The sequence below is a fragment of the Aythya ferina genome (assembly GCF_964211825.1).
Source record: "Aythya ferina genome assembly, chromosome: 16".
NCBI classification, from domain to species: Eukaryota; Metazoa; Chordata; class Aves; order Anseriformes; family Anatidae; genus Aythya; species Aythya ferina.
In genome coordinates this window covers 14,552,246-14,574,318 of record NC_140315.1, presented here as the reverse complement: position 1 = coordinate 14,574,318, position 22,073 = coordinate 14,552,246, and the positions used below count along the sequence as shown (strand labels likewise).

The 22,073-nt window shown below is 51.0% G+C and overlaps 2 protein-coding genes and 3 long non-coding RNA genes across 7 annotated transcripts in view; 2 read left to right on the top strand and 3 right to left on the bottom strand.

Annotated features, from left to right (window-relative positions):
* Window positions 1-1,493: 1,493 nt before the first annotated feature.
* LOC311445467 (thyrotropin-releasing hormone receptor-like) lies at window positions 1,494-9,331 on the top strand (the record flags this gene model as incomplete). Its single annotated transcript, XM_084537636.1, has 2 exons — window positions 1,494-2,279; window positions 8,954-9,331. The coding sequence occupies 2 exons, from the start codon at window positions 1,494-1,496 to the stop codon at window positions 9,329-9,331; spliced, it is 1,164 nt and encodes a 387-aa protein (XP_084393762.1).
* LOC311445469 lies at window positions 3,691-4,596 on the bottom strand. Its single transcript, XR_014698431.1, has 2 exons — window positions 4,501-4,596; window positions 3,691-4,248 (listed from the first exon to the last, which is right to left on the bottom strand). It is a non-coding gene; the product is annotated as an uncharacterized lncRNA (long non-coding RNA).
* Window positions 6,362-14,381, bottom strand: LOC311445468. Of its 3 annotated transcripts, XR_014698428.1 has the most exons (4): window positions 14,070-14,381; window positions 8,634-9,302; window positions 7,794-7,979; window positions 6,362-7,530 (listed from the first exon to the last, which is right to left on the bottom strand). It is a non-coding gene; the product is annotated as an uncharacterized lncRNA (long non-coding RNA). The 3 variants fall into 3 exon arrangements; XR_014698429.1 differs by having other exon boundaries at window positions 6,362-7,979; window positions 14,070-14,379; XR_014698430.1 differs by having other exon boundaries at window positions 6,362-7,941; window positions 14,070-14,379.
* A 1,465-nt stretch (window positions 14,382-15,846) lies between these two features.
* On the top strand, window positions 15,847-18,348 carry LOC311445526. Its single transcript, XR_014698470.1, has 3 exons — window positions 15,847-15,946; window positions 16,014-16,119; window positions 16,264-18,348. It is a non-coding gene; the product is annotated as an uncharacterized lncRNA (long non-coding RNA).
* JPH2 (junctophilin 2) overlaps window positions 17,751-22,073 on the bottom strand; it is a 29,306-nt gene continuing 24,983 nt past the window's right edge. The window contains exons 5-6 of the mRNA XM_084537740.1: window positions 21,302-21,399; window positions 17,751-20,298 (exon numbers count right to left, since the gene is read on the bottom strand). Of these exons, the coding sequence (XP_084393866.1) occupies window positions 21,319-21,399 (81 nt within the window). The 3' untranslated portion in view covers window positions 17,751-20,298; window positions 21,302-21,318. The remainder of the gene's footprint in view (window positions 20,299-21,301; window positions 21,400-22,073) is intronic.

Below are 22,073 nucleotides of genomic sequence, written 5' to 3'. Positions count from 1 at the left end.
ACCCCTAAGGAAGAAATGGAAAGGGAAGGAGAGAGAATTTGTCCTTACTAGCTGAGACGAACTTGAATGAAATGTCGGTGTGTGTGTGAGAAAGAGAAAAAAAAAACTACAGGGATAGCACTTCGTGGAGCCAACTGGAGGCATAAGGTTTCCTAGAGGAAAGGGGAAAATACTGCTTGTCCCAGCAAGGCAGAGCTTGGGGACAGACTGCTGCTGGCAGGGAGAGGAGTGTGGGGCCAAGCCATTATGTGGCGTTTTATCCACACCAGGACTGCAGCACACAGACTTAGAAATGTGCCCGTGAAGTCCCAGACCTGAATCACCCAGCATCAGAAAGATCCCTCACGTTTTGGTGATGTGCTTCGGTGTCTGAATTAACGGGGTGGCTGTGCTGCTACCCGAAATGCAATCTAATTGAAAAGCGAGCTTTTCCCCTTGCCCTTCCCTGCACTCCACGGGTTAGGGTATTGTTAGCACTTTATCTTTCTAATCACAGTTCGTCTTTCAGTGTGAAAATGTATTTCTGAGGGACTGTGGAGACATCAGAAGCAAGCAGGGAGCTGACAGCAAGTAGTGGCTGCTGCTGTGTTAGCTGCCTGTCGGGGAAATGCTGCATCCACCCGGCTGACCAGCTAGAAAGCAGATATCCCAGTCCGACTGCCAGGAAGAGCCCGGATCCCCCAGCCCAGGGGTGGGTAAGCCTTTCCTGAAGTGAAACCGATGTGCTTCTTTGGGATGGGGTGGCTGCGGGAGAAATAATTCGAGGAGGTTGCTACCTGGGTTGAATGACCCCCAGGGAAGGGGGAAGGCATCCTCTGCCCCAGCCCAAGGGAAACAGGCAAGGCATCGCCCTGGTCCCATCCTCCTGAGGATGAGGGAGGAAGGAAGGACTCCTCATCCTCCCCTCTCCTTCCTCAGAGGTGGCAGTGCCTGTGGCTGGGCTCCGAGTCCAGGCACCCACACTCCTGGGTCCTGCAGCCTCCTGCCAGGAGGTGCCGGGCCTCTGCCCCAGGGGTCTCCAGCCTGCCACCGCCCCCCCCACCTGGGCTCCTTCCTCCTCCTCCTCCTCCTCGGCTCAGCGGTGAGCTAGGACCCGGCAGGATCAGGTGCAGGGGGGGGCTCTGAGGGGTCCTGGGGCACCCCGGGAGCAGGGGGGGATCCCGGGGGCTCGGGGGGATCCCGGGTATTGGGGGTTCCCGGGGGTTGGGAGGTCCCGGGGGTTGGGGTGTCTCGGGAGCTGGGGGGTTCCCGAGAGCTGGGGGCTTCCTGGCTGCTCCCCAGCAGAGACCCGGGGAGGGGGGTGTGGGTGAGCGGGAGACAGCAAGATTTGGGGTGAATTCTGGAGAAAAAGGGGAGGAAAGAAGAGGTGGGCGGGGAGGAGGGGTGGAGGACAGGGGGGCCGGGGGGCGCTCACCATCCCCTACTCGCGGCAGGGCTGCGCCGGGGAAGGCGCTCGGGGCGCGCAGGAGCCGCGCAGGAGCCGCGCAGCGCCCATGGAGAACGGCTCGGCCAGCCCGGGAGCCAGCCCGGCCGGCAGCGGCAACCAAACCCTGGGCAGGATGCCCCGGCAGCCCCTGGAGCTGCAGGTGGTCACCATCCTGCTGGTGCTGCTCATCTGCGGCGTGGGCATCGCCGGCAACGTGATGGTGGTGCTAGTGGTGCTGCGCACCAAGCACATGGTGACCCCCACCAACTGCTACCTGGTGAGCCTGGCGGTGGCCGACCTCATCGTGCTGCTGGCGGCCGGGCTGCCCAACATCTCGGACGTGGTGGCTTCCTGGGTGTACGGCTACGCCGGCTGCCTCTGCATCACCTACCTGCAGTACCTGGGCATCAACATCTCCGCCTGGTCCATCACCGCCTTCACGGTGGAGCGCTACATTGCCATCTGCCACGCCATCAAAGCGCAGCTCCTCTGCACCGTGAGCCGCGCCAAGCGCATTGTCTCCTCGCTCTGGCTCTTCACCTCCCTCTATTGCCTCATGTGGTTCTTCCTGGTGGACACCACCCAGGTCACCTTCTTGGATGGGGCGCAGGTCACCTGTGGCTACCGGGTCTCCAGAAGCCTTTACATGCCCATTTACTTCTTGGATTTCGCTGTCTTCTACGTCATCCCCTTGGGACTGGCGACTGTCCTCTACGGCCTCATCGCCCGCATCCTCTTCATGAGCCCCCTGCCCGCCACCCCACAGCACCCCTGCCTGGGCTCCACGCACCAGGGAGGCTCCCTCAAGCTCTCCTGCCGGGGCAACAGGGGGGCCCTGAGCTCCCGCAGGCAGGTAGGGTCCCCCTGCTGGGTGGGCTGCTGGGGCTCAGTGCTTTGAGGGGTTTTGGGGGGGGGCGGATTCTGGCAGGGAAAGGGGTGCCCCAATATTTTGCTTCCTTTTGTGTGGGGAGCTGGGAGGGTCGGCTTGCTGCATAGGGGGTATCCCAAAGGCAAGCTGGGGTCTGGCAGCACAGATGGATTCCCCCCTGCTTTGGCTGGCCTCCAACATCACTTGGGAGAGGCAAGAGTGCAGGGGTTTGGCTAGATAATTAATTCCTGATTGCCTCCCCAGGGAGGGGGGTGCCAGGACACATTATGGACTCGGGTCCCAGGCAGGTGACTTCAGATCTGGAAAGCAAAGGGAAGGGAAAGCCAGCAGAACACAGGACCCATCCTCTGAGCCAGCCCTGGCTGCAGCCCCCAGCTCCCTGTGGCTGGGGAAGGCACCTCAGTGTCCCCGCGGTACGGTGTTCCTCTTGGTGACTCCTCTGTCATCCAGCTGCTTGCTTTGTCTCCATCTCCTCGCCTTGTTCCTCCTCTCTCTGTCCACAAGCAGTTACTGTCTCTCACCCACCTCCTGGGATGGGGCAGTATCTGAGCATGGGACTCCTGCAGGAGAGTATCCTGCTCAAGCCTCAAACTTCAACACGTGGTCTGCTTCAAGATAAGGGCTGAAGCTTGGGGTCTGGCTTAAGCCTCTCCTGCTGAGTTTGAGCAAGCAGGACCTGATTTCCAGCCAGGCTGAAATTAGTTTCATCATTTATCCAACTCGCTGCCTGACTTGCACAGGAACTTCCACTGCCCGGGAGAGACGATTCACAGTCACAGAGGGAAGCAAGCAGCTCAGAGAATGAGTATTATTTCTTTATAAGCTTTTAAGTCTTTCTAGTTCAGCTTTTTCTCCCTTTTGCTCCATCCCAGAAAGGTTTAAAGCAAGCACCAACATCTGTAACAGCACCAGACTGCTCTCCCAATTACTGGTGCAGGGTTTTTCCGCAGCAAGTTCCCCAGTCACTACAGGGCAGCACCTACAGCTGCATGGGCAAGGAGCAGAAACCTCTCCTGCCACATCTGCACAGGCTGTGCCGTGGGGTGGGCACTGCACACAGCGTGCTCCAGCCTCATTAGGATGAGTGCCCAAGGCTGTCAGTCCCAAGGGGCTGGATGAAGGAACTCCAGCCCCTGGAAACATCCTGTGCTCTTTCCTCTGTTACACCGGTAGTTTTCTTGAGCTCTTCATTAGCTCCTGAAATATCTTAGCAAAAACTGCCCCTGGCTAGCTTTACATCTCAGAGCTGGGCTCATCAGGAATGAAGATGTCACCAAGGTTTTAAATTGTCAGAACTTGTTTTGAAAGGGGGAGTCTCTCTATCGCTATTCACAACCAACACCTACCTCCCTATACAGGTGTGTGTTTAGTGCTGTGACCATCATCGGCAATATTCTCACTCTATAGGGAGCTCTGTGATGATTTGTGGAATTAGAAAGCAATCACCCAGCTTTTCTCTTTAACAGAAGCTCAGCTGAAGCCTCTGAGAACCTGCTGTGAATCTCCTGCTCACCCAGGAGAGAAAGCAGTAGCGCTGCTATTTGTAGTGGAAAACAGCAAAAGCCACTTTGTAAATCTGTTCGATCCTCACCTCCTGCCTTGCAGAGAAATAAGGGATATCAGTGCGTTTGACTGTAACTATCATCATATTTGGGGGAATTTACTTCCCCCTCACTGGACTTTGGAGGTTTCAGGGAGGTATTGACCATGCTCCCAGTTCAGAGCATATTTCTAACATTCATGGCAGCATGAAATAAGGAAGAATCCTGGATCCAAGCTGCTCATAAGCTATTCGTGAAGCACAAATAGCAGCTAAAATACCGGCAGGCAAGGTGACTTCAAACTTCTGTTTCCGAGCAGATTTGTTTCATGAGGCTTCCAGCCACATTCCCAGCTTCCTTCTGACTTCACACCAGCAGCACTTCGAGGCAGCCTGTGCTGAGACAGCAAAGGAGAAAGAAACCCCAGCTGGGCCACCGCTTGCCTGTCGGACAGTTGGCCACATGGATGGATGCCATGCTGCACCCCAGAGGTGGCTGTGATACACGGTCACTTCATGTTATATACATGCATAGGAAATTTATACTACTGTCCAGTATGACTGTGCACCATAAGCAAGTGAAACCACACCAACATTTTTATAAGAGCTTTGGGCAGCATGAAGAGTTCTCTGAGCGTAACAAACCTGCTTCCTCCCAGAGCATCTCCCCCAGTGCTGCCTGAAGCCCAGCTGGAGTACTGCATCCTGATGCAATGGCTGCAGTGAGTCACGGCTCTGCATCTAGTTACAAGGAAAAAAGCAACTGAGCAACCGGGCAGGGAGGAAGGAGGTCTCCTGGGAGCCCCGCAGGGTCAGCACAGAACTCTGCCTTGGAGCTGTCCTGCGTGGGGACAGCAGGGACCACACGAGTGACATTTGCAGGAGCTGCTGCAGTGTGCGGGGCGAGAGCCGGCACATCACCGAGAGGGGACTAGTGTGAGGCTGGAGGCAGCTGGATGCATTTGGAGCAGAGCTGGCAGATGGAGATACGGGATGGGAGAAGCAGTGAGCAGAGAAGAGGGCATTCCTGGGGGTGCTATGGCCCCACAACACCCCCAGCCTGGAACCAGGGGAGCCCCCCAGGTCAGCTTTAGCAGAGGTGGGTGCCAGCCCTTGTGACTGTAGGAAAGATGGGAAATGTCTTCTGCTGAGAGGCACAGAAGGGACCAGAATGGCCTTCTCTGGGCAAGGTTCACCTCCACAACCTGCTCCTGAGGAAGTCAGAGGCAAAAAAACCCCTGATGCAACGGGCTGGTACAACTTGGACACTGGTGCCCTGGGTCATCTTCACGGGAAGAAAGATGTCCTCTCTGGCTTTCCGAAAGCAATTGCAACACTGCCTCAAAATTAGAGAGAAATTCTGGGAGGAAGAAATTCAGCAGCATCTCAAATCATCCCACCAGACCCTGTTTTGCAATAGCTGTGGCTGGTGAGCAGCCCACAAGTGGGTTTCTTTGCTCATGAACTACCCGTGGCCAGGGTGGAAAGGCCTGGGTTACGACACCCAGCTCTCACACTCTCCAGAGAAGTGCTGACAGCCCTTGAAAATGTCACCAGGAATTTCCAGGGGGGTGCCTTGGTGATGGGTCTCATCCTGAGCATCAGCCGTGAGGACACAGCACCAGAAAGTGCTCCAGCAAGAGATGCTGGCGGGTCTCCAAGCTGGAAGGGCGATGAGGAGGCTGTGAAAGCAGTACGTGAGCTGCCAGCAGGGAAGATTAAAGTGAGGGTGCACCTCCGAGCACGGATTTCACCCGCTAGGGACCACTAGAGGGAGCGGGATTCCCAAAAAAGGATGCAGCAGCTCAGGACAGCGGTGCTGGGAGAGGGAGACCTGGCACTGGCTGGGAGTGGCCTGGGGAACACGGGCTGAAAGCTTCATCCTCCTTCCAGCCACAGCCCCTTTGTGGCTTCTGCGTGCACACAGCATGCACAGGGGTTGTGAGACTTCATGGAGAAGTTTTCTCCCTGGCTGGTGCTTCCCTGAAGAATGCTTTGAAGCAACAATAAGGATCTGTCTTTTTTAGGGGGTGCAGCTGCTTTATTGGGCCATGCCTGAAGACTGCTCCAGATAGGGATAAGTGAACTCACGTTCTCCCAAACTCTCCATCAGGCACCAGAAGAAAGTTCAGAGCACCTAACGCATGCTGCTGTTACTCTCCCAGGAAAGGCAGAGTGAGGAAAGGCAGGGAGAGGGGTTTCAGCTGTGCGTGGAGATGATGTCAGAGATTGCTTTCCCTGTGACAGAGACGTGACTTTGGGATAGACCATGGGGATTTAAGCAGAAGAGCCATCCTGCACCATATACAACTTCAGCCCCAGGAGAACAGTTGGCTTATGAGGCCAATTTCATCTCGCAGCAAGCTCGGGGCAGGGCTGCCCTCTCCCCTTGCAGCCTGGATGCAGCATCCTTGGTGAGCACCGAGGGCATTTAGCAAGAGTAGGCAATAAATCCCTGTGGTGCTAGTTCCTCAGCAGGTATCCCCTCTCAGGATGACAACTTTTCTGCAGGGCTGCAGGACGTGGAGCAGGAAGCACAGGTCTTTTTGTGACAGCACTTGTGTTGCCTCTTGCTGTCTGGGTAGAGGTGTTGTCAGGCACTGCAACGCTTCCGTAACAGCCAGCCGAAAAGCAGGGGCAGCTCCAGCTAAAAGCAGATGAATCACTAATTCTTTCCCATAACAAACTTTGTTTGGTCTTGGAAAGGACTGCAGCCAACTTACTTGTCAGCCTAGGATGCAATCCCTCTGGCTTTGTCACGGTGAGGCAGAGTCCAGCTCACTCTTTACAAACATCGTGGTGTCCTGAGCAAACAGTTACATCAGTGAAGAGGTCAGAGATGCTTCAGCCTCACAAACAAGCATGTGACCAGGACTAATCCATTAGCTTTAAAGGGAGATGTTTCACTGTGCAGAAAGCTCTCGGCCAGAAGTGGCACCTGGCAGAGAACAGAGCTAAGCGGACACAAGTTTGGAGGTTTATTCTCTACAGCAGACACTTTGGTACCTCGGAAATGGAGACAATCCCTGTGCTGAGTGAGGAGTGTGTGCGCTTCAGTGCCCTCCTCCTACACTGGTGTGCTATTTAAGTTTTCCAGGACGCATTTTGCAGAAATCCCACTGCAGTAGGACTACTGAAGCTGATGGAAAGGCTCCCTCCAGCCTTGTCCCAGGGACACCCCTTTAGCAAGGCCCCTTCCAGGCAGGACCTGGACACATTTGGGATGGGATGGTGAAGCACATCTCCCAGGAGGAGCAGCCTGAATAAACTGCTCAGTAGGGGAGAATTAAATCCTGAATGAAACTGTACTTAGGATCACTTGAGTTGAGCTGTTTGCATTTTGCTGTAGGGTTCAGCTTTTATCACATTTTTGTTCAAATCAAGTTCATTCATGTTCTCAGGATATTAACCTCAGATGAATCAAAAATATACCCAAAGCCTTTCTCTCTGCAAACCTGAGAAGTGGTGCAAGGGAGGCAGCAGAGCAGCTGATCGCTCCATTGTGGCTGTGTCTATTTGCTGTAAAGATATTTGGAAAGAGAGGTACCGAGCACGGGTCCCATTCACATGCATGGCTCCTCAGGCAGAAATCCTTCCTTCCTGGGCTCCCGTGGTACCTGGAGCTCTGTCCCACAGCAATGCAGTCTCACAGCCCATAGGAGGATGCTCCTTCCCCTGGTGACGAAAGGTCAAGCCTTTATTGCCCTGCCAGGCTCAGGGCAGACAGTGACTCTGTGTTCAGGACCATTGCTACCAAGCACATCGTCACCCAGCAGCCTCATCCTAGCAGCATGAAACCAAAAGCCTGTGGGATGGATCCAGCCACCCTTGTGAAAGGCACTAGAAAGCTCTGAAGCTTTTCTCTTCAGAATCCCTTCTGTCTTCCCCCAAGGCAACAGCAAACATGCTGCAGTCTTAGCAACAGCCCAGGCACTCACGGCATCATGGCGAGATCTGATTCTGGGAAGTGTCCTCACATTCCCGTTAAACCACACACAGCAAAACACTTCTATTTTGGCCTCAGCTTGACAATGGATCCTTTCTTGTAGGAAAAGTTTTGTTGCCACAGCCAACCACCCCTTCTTTCTACACAAAGCATTACAGGAAGGAATCACTGCTTGTAACTAAGTTAAAAAAGAAAAAAAAAATCCAAGAAAAGCTGAAAGACCAAGTGTGATCCAAGTGCTTGCTTCCTTATAGAGAAGAGGAGTCAGTGCACAACCCCCTTTTTGACATTTGAAACACGGCCACCTTAATATGTGGGCAGCATCGGTGTTTACTCATACTTTCCTCCTTGGGGACGCATGTATTCTGTAAGCACTTGCAGAAGGATGATTGTCACCTACCCAAAATACATGTAGCAGTCAAAATTATTAGGATCATTGGAGTTTCAGTACAAAAACACATTTTCTTAAGCAAGCCTGAGTTCAGCTGAGGGCAATTACTGCTCGCTCCTGCATTCTCAATATCTTCTTGTTCCTAATACATTAATGTAGTTCTTCCCTAGTGTGCTGCAAATTAAAATAACCCATACTGATTAGCTGAGCAGCTCCCCTATCAGGGCAAGTCAGGAATTTGTGTAGGACTCCAGGCAGTCTCGTCTGCTCCCAGTGCTGCTCTGTACCAGGAGCCTGTCCCTGGGAGCACAGCAGGCATAGCAAAACAGGAGATCCCAGACAGGGAGTTGAGATTCACCCCTGGCACCTAAAAAACTTAGGATCCCACTTTGACACAAGTTAATTTCCTCACTGATTTAACATTATGAGCAATTTTCATACCTGTTTTCTGGTACAGGAATTCCCATGGTTATTTCCAACTCATTTCCAGGCTGATGGATGCTTGTGCTGACATTTCAAAGTCTATCGAGTGGTAGGTGAAAATCTGTCATTTAAAGGTTGTATTTATGCAATATTATTTCATGAACAAAAATGGATTCAGTGAGGAATAGACAGTCCCATGGTTTGTGACCCTATTTTAAATCCTTAAAGAGAGATATGTACGATGCTATAAATTACCTGCACAGTTAGAGGTGGGAAGGCTCTGCTGGAGCTTCAGCACCATCTGCCTATTTCTCTTTTTGCCTATCCCCTCTAACAAGGTGACCAAAATGCTGGCAGTGGTGGTGGTGCTCTTCGCCCTCCTGTGGATGCCTTACCGCACGCTGGTGGTGGTAAACTCCTTCATGGACCCACCGTACCTGAACATCTGGTTCCTGCTCTTCTGCCGGATGTGCATCTACCTGAACAGCGCCATCAACCCCATCATCTACAACCTCATGTCCCAGAAATTCAGGGCTGCCTTCAGGAAGCTCTGGGAGTGCGAGCAGAAGAGCACCGAGAACCCCACGCTGCACAGCGCCCCGGTGTACTACAGCATCACAAAGGACTGCTCTCACGGCAGCTCGGATCTCCTCACCGAACAAGAAGAGCTGAACAGCCTCCCGGCACCTGCAAGGAAAAGCAGACCTGCCAAATAAATACCAGGACCCTGAAACAATGCAGGAGCTATGTGGCTGCATGCACCGTGCTGGGAAAATGCCAACAGAAATTGCTTTGGCATTGCGGCAAGCTTGAGTTAATACCTCTCCAGGGCATTTAACAAAACAGATTCTTAGAGGCGAATTAATTTGCTTTTCCTTAATGCTAATTTATTCTTGTTTGTTGACGTGTTAGGCGCAGGTCAATGCTTAGCATCTTTAAAGAATCTGTAGTTAAATATAGCAGCGCAATGCCATTCTGTGTTACGTGCAAGTGCTGCTGTTTGTTGAGTTGGGCCAGAGAACTGGAAGGAAATCCAGGAAGAGAAGGGCAGTCAAGGGAGGGAAAAAAAAAAAAAAAACACAAAAACAAACAAACAAACAAACAAAAACACACTGGACCAGGTTTCTTAGGGGGTGAGGATCCCCTTCCCAAAGGCAGGTGCCTATAATGTAGACACCCATGTGAGCTGCTCCTCTGGAGCACTGTCAGAGGTAATGGGGACAGCTGGGCACAAGAAGCAGCTCCTCTCATCTCAGAGTAGCAGTCTGAGGAAGGAGAGGAGACGAATGTCTCCCTAGGTGTGACCCTTTCTCTCCATGACCCTGAAGAGACCAGTCTGACTCTCTCAGATGGAGATTAGTGCATTATGCATGGCTGAAGCTGGGCATCAGGAACCATACCCTGTGCTCCCGGAGATATTGCTGTGCTGGTAGCGTGCAAACCCAAGGTCCAGACCACTTGGATTTGTTACAGAAAAAAAATGATCAAATTAATAATCTGTGTTCCTTAAGGTAATAATAATACTTCCAACACTGTGGCCTGAATTTCTTTTGAATAATCTTGCCTTTTTTTTGGTCTACATTCCTGCAGCTGCTTTGGCTGGATAGCCTTTGGTAGCCCTGTCCTGTAAGCCCTGGCATGGTGCAGCTGCATACCATCAAGCAGCACGTTGTCCCAGCTACAGCTGCGTTTCAATGGCAGGTGAAACAGTTCTCTTATTTCCTAAGAATAATTCATAAAAGTCCGTAAAGTGTTTTGTGATAAGTGGTACTGCCTATAAGGCATTAACAATGCTCACTGCTGCTGTCATCTAGTAAGCGAAGTGGATATTCATAACCTGACACATTCAAGAAACCAGTCTAAGAACGTTTGCCCCAGACTCACAAGAGACTATCTGGACTGGGAGTAAAACATAAGAGATTACAGATGAGCCAAATGCCAAGGCTCTTGCCAAATAAAATAAGAGTCAGCCACCAGTAACCCTGAAGTGACTGTAAACAGTTCTTCTCTGAGCAGCCAATTCAGCCTCAGCACCCAACACTGCTTTACAGCAACCCAGAGCGTTAAATCAGAGGCTTACATCTTACTTGGGAAAAGATCCGTGAGATATTTTTAAGAGCACAAGACTTCAAGTAGCTGTTCTGTGTCTATGGAAAATAACTTCCCTGGGCGAGCCAGAACAAGACCTCACTTCCCACCAATGTGCACGGAAGCATTCAGGATCTATTTCATTTTGGTGTAGGGTGGCTTTGCATGTATGGTTGTTACGTTGTGGATTATTAAACTGCCTGCTTTGCTCCAGAATACCTAAAGGATAAGGAGAGGGAACACTGATTTGGCAGATATTTATGAAATATTATGAAATGTTTGGAATTTGTGGATTCATGTCATTGTTTTGTGCTCTTTTGCATATATTGGGAATTCAAGAGCAAAGTTCCTCTTTGTTATTCCTAAGAAAATTCTGCAAAGAAATCTGGGAGCTGCTTCTTCAAAAAAAGACATACTTTTCCTACAGCACAAGAGAAGCATTCTATTTAGCAAAAGAAACTAAGAAGTGAAAGAATTTGCTGTAAAATCTTTTCTCTGGTAGATGGATTTTTTTCCCCATTAGAAAAAGTTCCATAGCAGCTCAGAGGAAAAAAAAAAAAAAAAAAAAAAAAAAAAAAAAAAAAATCTGCAGAAAAAGAAACAGATCAGTAAGCACAAGAGCACCTTGATGCAACACCCAGGTAACAACTCCTGGCCCCCTGGGCATGGTGAAACCCAGGAGTGAGCTCTGGATGTGTCAGCTCTTACCCAGCCCCAAGGTGGGAACCACGCATCGCACAGACCAGAGCTACGCTGGTCTCTTGCTCTAGTGAGTCCTTGCTCCAGAATTACCTCCTCAAAACCTAATAGCTTCTTCTGCTTAAACCTGTGCCCTACCTAGCCTGCACAGGAATTAATTTTCTTCATCTTTGCAGCCAAACATAGCTTGCAGCAGCAGGGGCACGGGGCCCTGAGCACACCAGCACCTTTGGTTTCAGAGAGCAGCCCCCTCTGCCTGATTCCTGCTCCCCAGCCACACAGGATGGAGATTTAGGATTAAAATTAGGATTAGGGCACTTCTGAGGTGATGGACATGCACTTTGGCAGCCTGGATCTCTGCCAGTACAGGGAACAGCTCAATACTAAAGCATCCCAACAAACTCTTTTCTGTCTTCCCCATCACATTTCCATTTTTTTGCTGTTCCCTTTAATGCTTTTTTTTTCTTCCTTCCCAGACAGTGACAGTTTGAAAGCACTATTCTCCTAATTAAATTTTAGCCCCAGGCCAACAGCTAATTGATGGTTCTGAAGTTTTTGTTCAACATACTTGAGATTCAATTAAAAAAAAAAGACCTGTCCTCTTCTCCCCTTTCTGCCCTTATCTGCCAAGTAGTGCATGATCCTTTGTTATTTCTTGAGGAGTAATTGGCAGATAAATTCTCTCAGCACCACGAGATCTCCAGTAAAGGCACTGGAGCATTAAACTCAGTAGAGGAGGAATGAGCTCCTGCTCCTTTTCCCTGCACTTATGCTGAAACGTTGGGAGGGCTTTAGGTGAAGGAAGAAGGTCAGCACTCAGCTTGCTAAGGAGATGCTGCTTGAGAAGACAGGCAGATGCATGCTGTTAGGAGTTGCCAGCAGAAAGGAATTACAAGGAGTAACTGCTGCTAGAGGCTTCAGCTGATGGCTCCCAGAGGGATTAGGCTGGAGGGAGCCTGGAGCAGGCAGCTGAAGCAGTTTTGTACCACCAGCAGCAAAGCCACAGACCTGCAGAGGTGGTTCAGAGCTGAGGGAGCTGGGGCAGCTCCTGCTGGGACCGAGGTTCTGTTGATGGTTGGCATGGGTTGTTCCCACAGGCAGCCAAAGTCACCGGGACAGCCTGCTCCTCTGGCTATCATTGCATAGTACCCTGAACTTGGAAACCCTAGAGATGGGCTCTGATTTGGAAAGAGCCAACCTCCCTGTCCTTCTCCTTTCTCCAAAAGGCACTCAGTCACCTTTATGCCTCTGCCTACTTGCTCCTTCTGCTCCCTCTGCCACCTGCCTGCTGCTCACCCAGAACAGCCCTGCAGCCAGCTCTGAAGTGAGACAGGAGCCAAATCCCAGTCACTGCAGGGTGAGGACTCACAAGCATTTTTTCCTTTGTGCAAGTAGTATCTAATAAGCAAAGTGAAAACAGGAGGGTGGAAATCTGGCCTGGCCTTTATCTGGTTGGAGGAGGACAGACTTCAATGCTTTCTCTCTAAAAAAAATCCTAGTTTAGGTGAAACAAAGAGATCACAAAGGTTCTGAAGCTCAGCCTTTCCACAATCACTGCTAGAGCCCCAGCCTGGGCATCCCCATGGTGTTCTGTCCCCTCTGGCAGAGTGGGGCTGAGCAGACTCACCCCACGGAGACCACAGCGACCCCCTGGGCCAGACCAGGGGTCAAAGCTGCTGGGAGTGCCCGTGGAAAGCAACCCCTGGTGTGCAACAGGGCAGGGAGCTCCTCCTGGGCACGGTGGTGAGAAGAGAGAAATAGATGTTATTTCTTCATCAGTGCCAGCCCTGCAGGGACCTTTGGGAGCTCGCATTCCAGCAGCAGCTCGCGGTTCCCTGAAGAGCTCTCCGTTCCTCAGTGCGTGCCATTTCTCAGGGCAAGGTCTCAGCAGACAAGCCAGTTGTCTCCAGGAACTGTGGCCATGGTGCCACGTTTGGTGGTGCTGGGTCTGTGCAGCTGCACAGAGCTTGGCTGGAACTGCACGAGGAGCAGCTGGGAGCACAGCACAGCAAGCTCTGGGGCAGCAGAGAGAAGGATGCACTGACACTTCAGGGGCCCAATATTCTCCACAGGCTCCCAGTCACTCTGACTTTCCTCCTCTGGGTATCCGTGGTCTGAGCAAAGCTTCAATTCCTTATAAGAAATCCACCAGCCCCTTTCAAACTTGAGCATACCTTGCACCCTGAATCCCTCAAGCCTGCTCGCAAAGCCCAAAGCTGCATGCTGCCCTCAGCACTTAGTCACTGCCACTAGCATGAGAGCAGGCTGCAAGTCTACAAATGTCCCCAAACAGATCCTAAAAATCACTCCTAAATAATTTACCACATTGAAGCTGCTCCTCAATTTGATCTAACCTGTTAGCTTCTTAATTAAAGCTTGCTGTTTCTAAATCCTGCCCTTGCAGTGCTTACTGACCTGGTAAAATGCCAGCAGCTTGCTTTGGTTATGCAGCAGAGGGGTCTGGTGGCAGGAGAGGGGTGCTCGGCTCTGCCACGCTCACAGGTGCTGCAGAGCCACTGGGTGGGAGCGTGGGTGTGTGTGTGCCAAGGGGGGCACAGGAGTGAAGTGGCTCAGGGGAAGCACTCGTGGGAGGTTTATGGGCTAGAAAACCCCATGGTGGCTGAAGCTCAAGGCTTTCATCAGAGACACCACATCCAGCATGCTTACCTGGCTCTGGTTGACCCCAGCGCAGTGCTTGTGGGCAGAGCAGTCACCTCCAGAGGGTTAGCAGCAGGGTCTGCAGCAAGGACTCTTTGCTGCAAAACACCAGAATTTAAATGAGTTGCTGAAATAAGCACCAGCCAGGTTGCCTTCTTACATCATCTCTAGGTTTGCCTGGTGGGAGGGGTGCTTTCAGGAAGGTAATTGGGCATCCACAGCAGCTGGTATCAGAAGTGGCCTTGCTGGGGGCTCTTTGGGACAGCCTCTGCCTCCTGGTTTCTGCCAGCACCTCGGGAGCCAGCCCCAGGCCATGCTGGGGAGCAGCCCACAGAGTACCAGTGGCTCCCTACAAAAAGGGAGGAAAAAAGGAGCAGAAGAGGACCCAGCACCACGCTGCAACCAGAGCTGGTTACAAGAGACCGGCTCTGCTTTTTGGTACAAGCCTGCAAGGAAGGAGTAAAGAGCACATGAGTAAAACCAAAATAGCAGTACCTTTAAACTAGTGACAGCTCACCACAGAACATGCTGAGCAACTGCTTACATTTTTTAGAGGCACAAGTGAGGGTGGACCACACATCAGGGAATGAATTAAAGGCGGCCCCTTTTCAATGTGTTCTGGCCCCTGGCTGCTTCTTTGAACTAATTAGTTCAAGCAAGCTCCAATTAAGGAGCTGCTAATAAGGCTTGGGGGGATAGTCCTACAGCAATATTGGTGTAATCACTTCGAAGTTATTTGCTTGTTTTGCAATGTGTATTTCACAAGGCCTCTGGAGGGCTCTTTGGCTCTCGGAGCTGTCTCCTCTCCGCTCGCTCACAGGATGCTGTTCCGCGCTCCTTAAAGCAAAGCACCCATTTCGTGGAGCGTGCTGTGATTCACTGCTGATCAAAGCCTGCCAGTCCCCCAGGAGTGATTCTAGTTGATTCTATTTACTCAAATATCCCCAGTTTGCCAATTTTTGCAAGCACCAGCCCTATAGGATGAGTACTACGTGGTGCAAGCACCCCCCGCAGCGGGGGCTCTTACCCCTGCGGGCAGCCCTGCCCTGGCTTATCTGCAGACCCCAAACCAGGGGCACTTTCCCAGCTGCTACATGGGGGTGGAAACAGAACTGCAAAGTATGGTGATGGGGCAGAAGTATTAAGGATGTTTTCTAGTTGCTGAATTCTTTAGTTTCAGCCCGGTGACTGGTGCTCTGCGTGCTGTTTCTATAGAGACCGAGGATGCTGTGAGTGCGCTGGGGGCTGCTCGGTGCTGCTCTGAGTGGGAACACCTGGTGCCAGCGGTTGGGACTGGGGGCAGCAGCTTTTCCCTTCTCTTGGGGAGAAGGTCCTAGGGTGGTCCCCGCGCTGATGGGATTTTCAGAGGGTCAGCAAAGGGCTGGTGTCCTCCTGGCTGCTTGGCAGTCGGCTTGTGGGCAGCATGGCCACAGGTGAAAGCGAGCCTGGCTGCCCCAGCCAGCACGACCTGGGTGGCTGCTTGGAGGAAATAAGCAATGAAAGCAACTTGTCCCAGGCTGCTTTTGGGAAAGCTACTAGTTCCCCTGCCCTGTGCAGAGGAGCAGGGTCACCCCTCTGTGCTCCCCAGGACCAGCTCGCAGCCAGGACCACCTTAGCCCTGAGACCAGGGCCAGGAGTGGGGGATGCTCCTGCTCTCTGCAGGCAGGGCAGTGCCACCATCCCGTCCCCGGGCTGGGCACGTCACTCTCAAAGGACACTGGGGCTCGGGTTGCACCTTCCCTCCCACTGGTGCAAGCTACCTAACGTGTGCCCTTCTGTCACCGGATCAGGCCAGGGCCTCTCTCCTGGCTCTCACATGTCCGACTCCTCTCCCTGCAGCCGGGGACGGTGCTGGGGACATCACCCCAAAAGCAGCGGCTCCTGAGGTAGAGTCTCAGCGCTGGTGCCCCCACCCCGGGGAAGGGGTGTGCTCCTCTTTTTGGTATTTTTCAGATTTTTGAAGCACTACATCATGGCTTCAGCAAGAGACCCGCCTCCCTGCCTGCTGCCTCCGCATGGGCCAAGGATCTGCTCCATTCACCAGCCGGAGATTTATGAGGTGTGAAGGGCTCCGGTTACCCTGCTGCCCCTCGCCTCCCCCCCGTGACTGGCTGAATGAGATGCTGCTGGCTCCTCCAACACCAGCAGCAAAACAAGCCCAGAGGAGAGCAAAGCCATCGTCTCACCAAATTTGTCTCCTTAGTTCCTTATCAGGGCACAGAAATCTTCCACCACAAGGCCTCCTGCACCCTGCAGAGGATTTGGGGAGCCCCTGCTGCCTGTGGAGGCTGAGCCTGCGTCTTGCCAGCCTCTCTGCACAGCCTGGCTTCACTCATGTGAGAAGCTCCAGAAATAGAAAAGGGATAGAAGGTTTTGGCTATCCTGCATTCCTTGGGCCCCTGTGCCCCCGCCTGGTGCTGGGCTCTGTTCTCCCATCCTTCCCCTAAACTGCTCTTCTCCCCACTACCATTTCCCCATCCTGGCTTTCCCATCACTTCGGCTGCTCACTAAAATATTCAGGGGCTGGAGGTGGCTGTGAGCTCATGGGTCTGCTGTGACTTCAATGCTGCCTAAGAGCACGTGAGATTTTGCACCAACAGGGCATCCCGATCACATCTGTGGGTCTTTAAATCAACACAAGAGAACTGAAGCCAGTGGGCTAGAAAGAAAGTGAGAATTGTTCCTCTCCAAACACAGAACTGTGGCGCCAGGGGAGCAGGCTGCGATATGTGGCTGGGAAGGAACTTGGCAGCCGCCCTGGGCAGAGGCAGGCAGCGAAGGGACCTGTCACCGGCTGCCCACATCGCCCCGCCAGGCTTTGGGCCAGCGAGGTGCGTTTCCTCCGGCCCCGTGCCTCCTCCCATCAAGGCCAGCTCAATGGGGCTCCGCTCGCTGCTGACACACAGGTCCCAGGGCATCTCTGCATTTGGGTCGAGGTTTTAACAGCAGCAGAGCAGCGTGGTCTGCAACTGGTTTCCTTCCTGCAGGGTTCTAGAGGGTTCTGGCACACGCACTGTACCTATGTATCAAAGACTAGCCAGGCTCTGGCTGGTGATTTTCAGTTTTCTCCCCTTGGTGGTGGTCCTGGAGGGCCTCAGCAATACCAGTGCCAAGCCCTTGATGCAGAGGCCAGGGCAGCCCCACCTTCCCCAAAAGCCTGGCTCCTGTGGCCACGGCCAGCCCGAGGCACCCCAGGCTTGAGTCTTGCTCACCTCGTCCTGCGTCTGGGGCTCTGCCAGCTCAGCCGCAGCCACCTCTGAGCCCAGCGTTCCCCTCTGAGCTGAGCCATCCTCTAGAGAAAATGCAGCCAAGGAGTTATTTATGAGCCAAGGTCCGGATCAGCGCGTGCTTGTTATTCATTGCAAGGGTTTCCTCCCTGCGGCTAGTGGGCCCCGTGCTGGCTTCATGCACACGCAGGTCACTCGGAGAGCTGGTGACGTCCTCAAGCATCTGGCACCAACCTTTCAAAAAACAATAAATGAAAACAATTCTCTTTGCACATCACCCCCCTATCACCCAAAAATGCAGATTTTGAAATAGATATTCAAAATTTATTTATTTATTTAGCAGAAAGCTAAACCCATCCAGCTGTCACCTCTGAAATTCTGGACCTCATCATCGTGACCTCTCCTTGAAGACTGGAATGAGTGTGTCATACCGAGAAGAAACCCCCACAAAGATAAACACTGATACAGTGAGCAGATAACTGTTTATTATTGCACGTAATCCAGCAGAACAACTGACAGAAAACTTCGGACAGCAGTACACAGATTGTAGTACACAGCTTGCAAAATCTGTGATGAAAGTAATTTTGTGTGAAGAGTGAAATGTATCTGCATCTTTGTAAGACCTGAAAAGTATAACACAATATCCTATTCAGTTTTGAAAGCATGCAGTTTGAGGTAAATCTGTTATTTTGCATCTAAGAAAACGAAATCCCTAAGGGGCTATATATATATGTCTATATATCCACGTCTCAGTGCGATATGGATATATGTCACATAAAAGCAAATCTACCTACGTTTCTCAGAATGTTAATAGGAGGAAAGCACATTACCGAGTGCACATCACATGCATAAAAAAATTGGGGCAGGAGGGGGGAGAATTACCTTAGCATTGTTGAAAAAAAGATCCTTCTTTGTGCTTAGTGATAAATAAAAGCCCCTCAGGTCTCTCAACGGAAATTGTCTTGGTAGCTAATAAAAGCAGTTGGCATGTTGAAACTGCAGAGCTGGCAGGTGAGGGCCAGCAAACGGGGATAAAATGCCAAAGGCAGCAGAGCCTGGGGTTTGCAATACATTTATATTTAAGAAAAAGAAAAAAAAGAAAGAAGCAAATTGCAACTAAACTACGCTCTGTGGAAGTGTAGATGATGCTGCACAGCTTTCTCAGGACTGGTACAGCCACGTTGCTTTTAGGAAGGGATCACATTCGCTTCTCCCACAGTGAACACCATGTACTTGCTACTGTGGCAATGTTCCTGAGCTGAATAAGGTTAAAAAATAAACTTGGTTCACAAAGAAAACTACTGAATTATTCTCACTCTCTTATATCATAATTAGAGTAGATAAATTAGGCAGGCTCTGCCCTGTGTCTCCAGTCCGTGTAAACTCCTGCCTGTCTGCTGCCCTGGCTCTGAAACCCTTTCAGACTGACCTTTGGAGCAGACTGGCCATCTGTTTTTTTCCTTACCCAACATTTCCCGTTCTTTCCAGTCCCTCAGGTTTTCCCACCCAGTCCTGTGCTGTGGGACTTCAGGATACACAGAGGTGCACAACCAGCTATAAATAACATTTCCGATTAACTTAAAAAGAGATAGAAAATACATATTGCTCTTAAAAGAAGGAAGAAACATGTCCAAGCACTCAGCCTCACACTAAACTGTAACTTCATCTGTGCCGACTTTCTAAGCTCGCACTGCTAAGGATCAAAGCAGGTCACGGTGGAAACATCTCCTTCAAAAGGTCACTCTCCGTTGCAGCTTTGGCAAGAATTGGTACAAACTGCCTCGGCTTCTAAGCCTCACACACAAGAACAACAGCAAGAATCGCCCCTCTGTGCTCTACCACTGCTGAAAGTCTGGCTGCTGTGTATTTCTGAGCCTGCCACCCAAACGCACTGGAGTCACTCAGGTTTCTGCACCTTTTTTCTTTCAGGAATAACCTCACCTCTCCCACGACAGCCACCCTGCATCCTCTGGCTGGAAAGTCTGTTCACTCTGTCTCAGTGAAAGAGCAGCACTCGAGCCCCCTCGCAGTCCAGCGCTTCGAGGGGGAGGAATCTGCGGGTGTACGGGGATATTTGTCAGTAAGTACCTCCTTTAAATTGTAACTTGCACCATTTTCATAGGAAAAAAAGGGGGGGGGGAGCAAAGGGGCAAATTCAGCACATCTGTTTCCTTTCCCGTTACAGTGGGAAGTCACCCACTGCAAGACGCTTCCGCACGGAGCATTGCCGGTGGCAGGAGAGCGCTGGGATGGTGCTCGGGCCCTAAACGGGCACCATCTCCACCCGCAGCACCCCTGGGCGCACCAACAGCCTCGGATCAGCCAGCCCCTCGCACCCCACCCCGCAGCCCCTGAGCGCGGCACGTCGGCGGGCACGGGCAGGCCTCTGGTTACACTTCAACAAGCCCAACGTCAACTTGCTCCCCTCTCTCTCAGTCCTCCATAGGCGGAATACAGCTCCAGACGACGGGGAAAGGAAAGACTTTTTGCTCGTCCCTTTGGATGACATCTGAGCGCGGAGGGCGACGGTGTCCAGCCCTAGCCGTGGCGCGGCTCTCATGAGTCATTTTGGTTGTCTATTGCTTCATTTTCAGGCCATGGATGACATTCTTTGGGAAATCTCTGACACTGAGTCAAACCAAGGGAGTTACACAACATATCACAGTGCATGGATAAGACCTTCTCACTCATTTTCCTACAGCTAAAGATAAATCCCTCATCCCTGGCCTGACAGGACAGTTGATGGCTTTGGTGAGAACAATTTAAGGCAATTGCTATTTTACACAAAGAAGAGAAGGAGGTTGAATTGCAGAAATCCTGTTTTTTTCTTGGTAGATTGCAGAGGCCAGCCACAGCCTGGGAGCAGGGAGACTGAACTGATCTTCAGGCACTTTTGTTTAAGGTTCATGTTTGCAGTGCAACCTTGGGATCTCAAGTCCTCCTCTTAGGTGTTTCCGGGTGACTGAGATTTAATCCCCACCAAGGTCTCTGGTCTCCAAGAGCAGCAACGCCTGTCCCAGACACAAATGAATGGGAGAGTCAAAGAGGAGCAAAACACACGACTGACACACAGACACTGCTGTCTGCACAGCTTTCATCTCTGCAGGTTGAGAGAGGAATAATGCAGCAAAGAAAGCAGTGCTCAGCAGAGCTATTTCATGCCCGAGGAAGGCAGCCCAATACCCTCGCTGGAGCGTGGGAGACGCATCTCACATTATGTTCATGTGAGGCCCAGTGGTCATATTCAGCCCTGATGTTTGCTTCTTTTTCCCCAATATTTGAATGCAAGGTGACAGAAATCTTGAGCCCAAGGTGACACATTCTTGTGTTTAGGAACTCTTCAGGCACAAGAAACCTCACAAGATTTTGTTGCCACCAAATCCAAATGCAAGCCCTCATCCTAATTCAGGTGGAAGACCTGAGCTCCAGTTTAACCTTAGTAAGACACACCTCAGCTCACACTGATCTTTAGAAACTCAACTACCTAACAGTGGCAGAACCAGCACTGGTGTGAATAGAGCTGCAAATCTCACAGGTTCACATTCTCTTTGTGTGTTCCTGCCTCTTGTTGCACTGAATACCAAGGAATACTGCAAGGCACAAGTTACCTGGCCATAGAAGAGTAAATTGAAAGTGTTTCTTGCAGCATTAATTGCAGAAAACAAATTTCAAATTTAACATCACACATTCTTGTACTGGAGTTCTTGCTCTGAGAACCATGTCCTTCCAACCGGGAAGGTAAAACCGTGGGATTGTAGCCAATCAAAACAGTTTGACCTTTTAACTTTGAGAAATCAAGAACTATCCACTGAAATTATTCCACAAGCCACTCTTGGGACAAACAAGGGATAACTGAGAATCTCAATGCAAGCTAATTGCATCTATTGAGTAAATGCCTGTGTGTTTTCACCAGCAGTGCACCCATCGGTGAATGAATTGTGTAGGCTTTAAAACTAGTCAACTATCCACAGTGAGGTCTACAAATTGAGGATAAAATCTCATTGCTCTTCTTACCTTGTCCGAAGGGCACCTCATGTCAAAAAATGGACAAATAGGATGGCCAGACCAATGTTCAGTAAGATGACCATGCAGATCACGATTGTGTTAGGTCCCTGAAAGAAAAACCCAAACCAGAGTATTATATTCCACAGCTTCATGGTGAGGAGACAGACAGAGTGGCCTTGATTCTCCTATTCAAAAATATCAGTAACACCAACTCCCAATGCACAAGTGTCTGGCCTGAATTTCAAACTAGTTGAATCTATCAATCCCTGCTCCTATTTCCTCCCTGCAAACTCCTTCACTGCTAGCTTGTGCTGAGGCTAAATCAAACTAGAGACTCTGGCCACATGCATGTACACTGCCATTTCAACCTGTTCCTCCCAATTCCTTTCTTCACCCTATACATCACCCCAAACATCATCTATGTTTGTAAAGTTTCTGCATTTGAGATGAACAATTCCATCTGTATGAGATTCTTCTAATCTCAGAACAAAATACTTCCAAGCAGTGCTTCTCTAAAGTCACACTGGGATTGTTCACATCAGGACTGTGGGAACAAGCAGGCTAATAAAACGTGGTTTTACAGCTGTATTCGCTCACACCAAAATGAATTTGAGGGACTATTTTTTACACCTGGGAAATCAAATGGTGATTCAATACCATGGATCAGTTCATAAGGTGCCCCTACTGTAAGAGTAAAATTAATGGGGAAAAAAATGCTCAGCTTCTTTTTCCTGTCCTACACGTTCCCCCACATTTTTCAGACCCATGGAAAGGGGAGAGA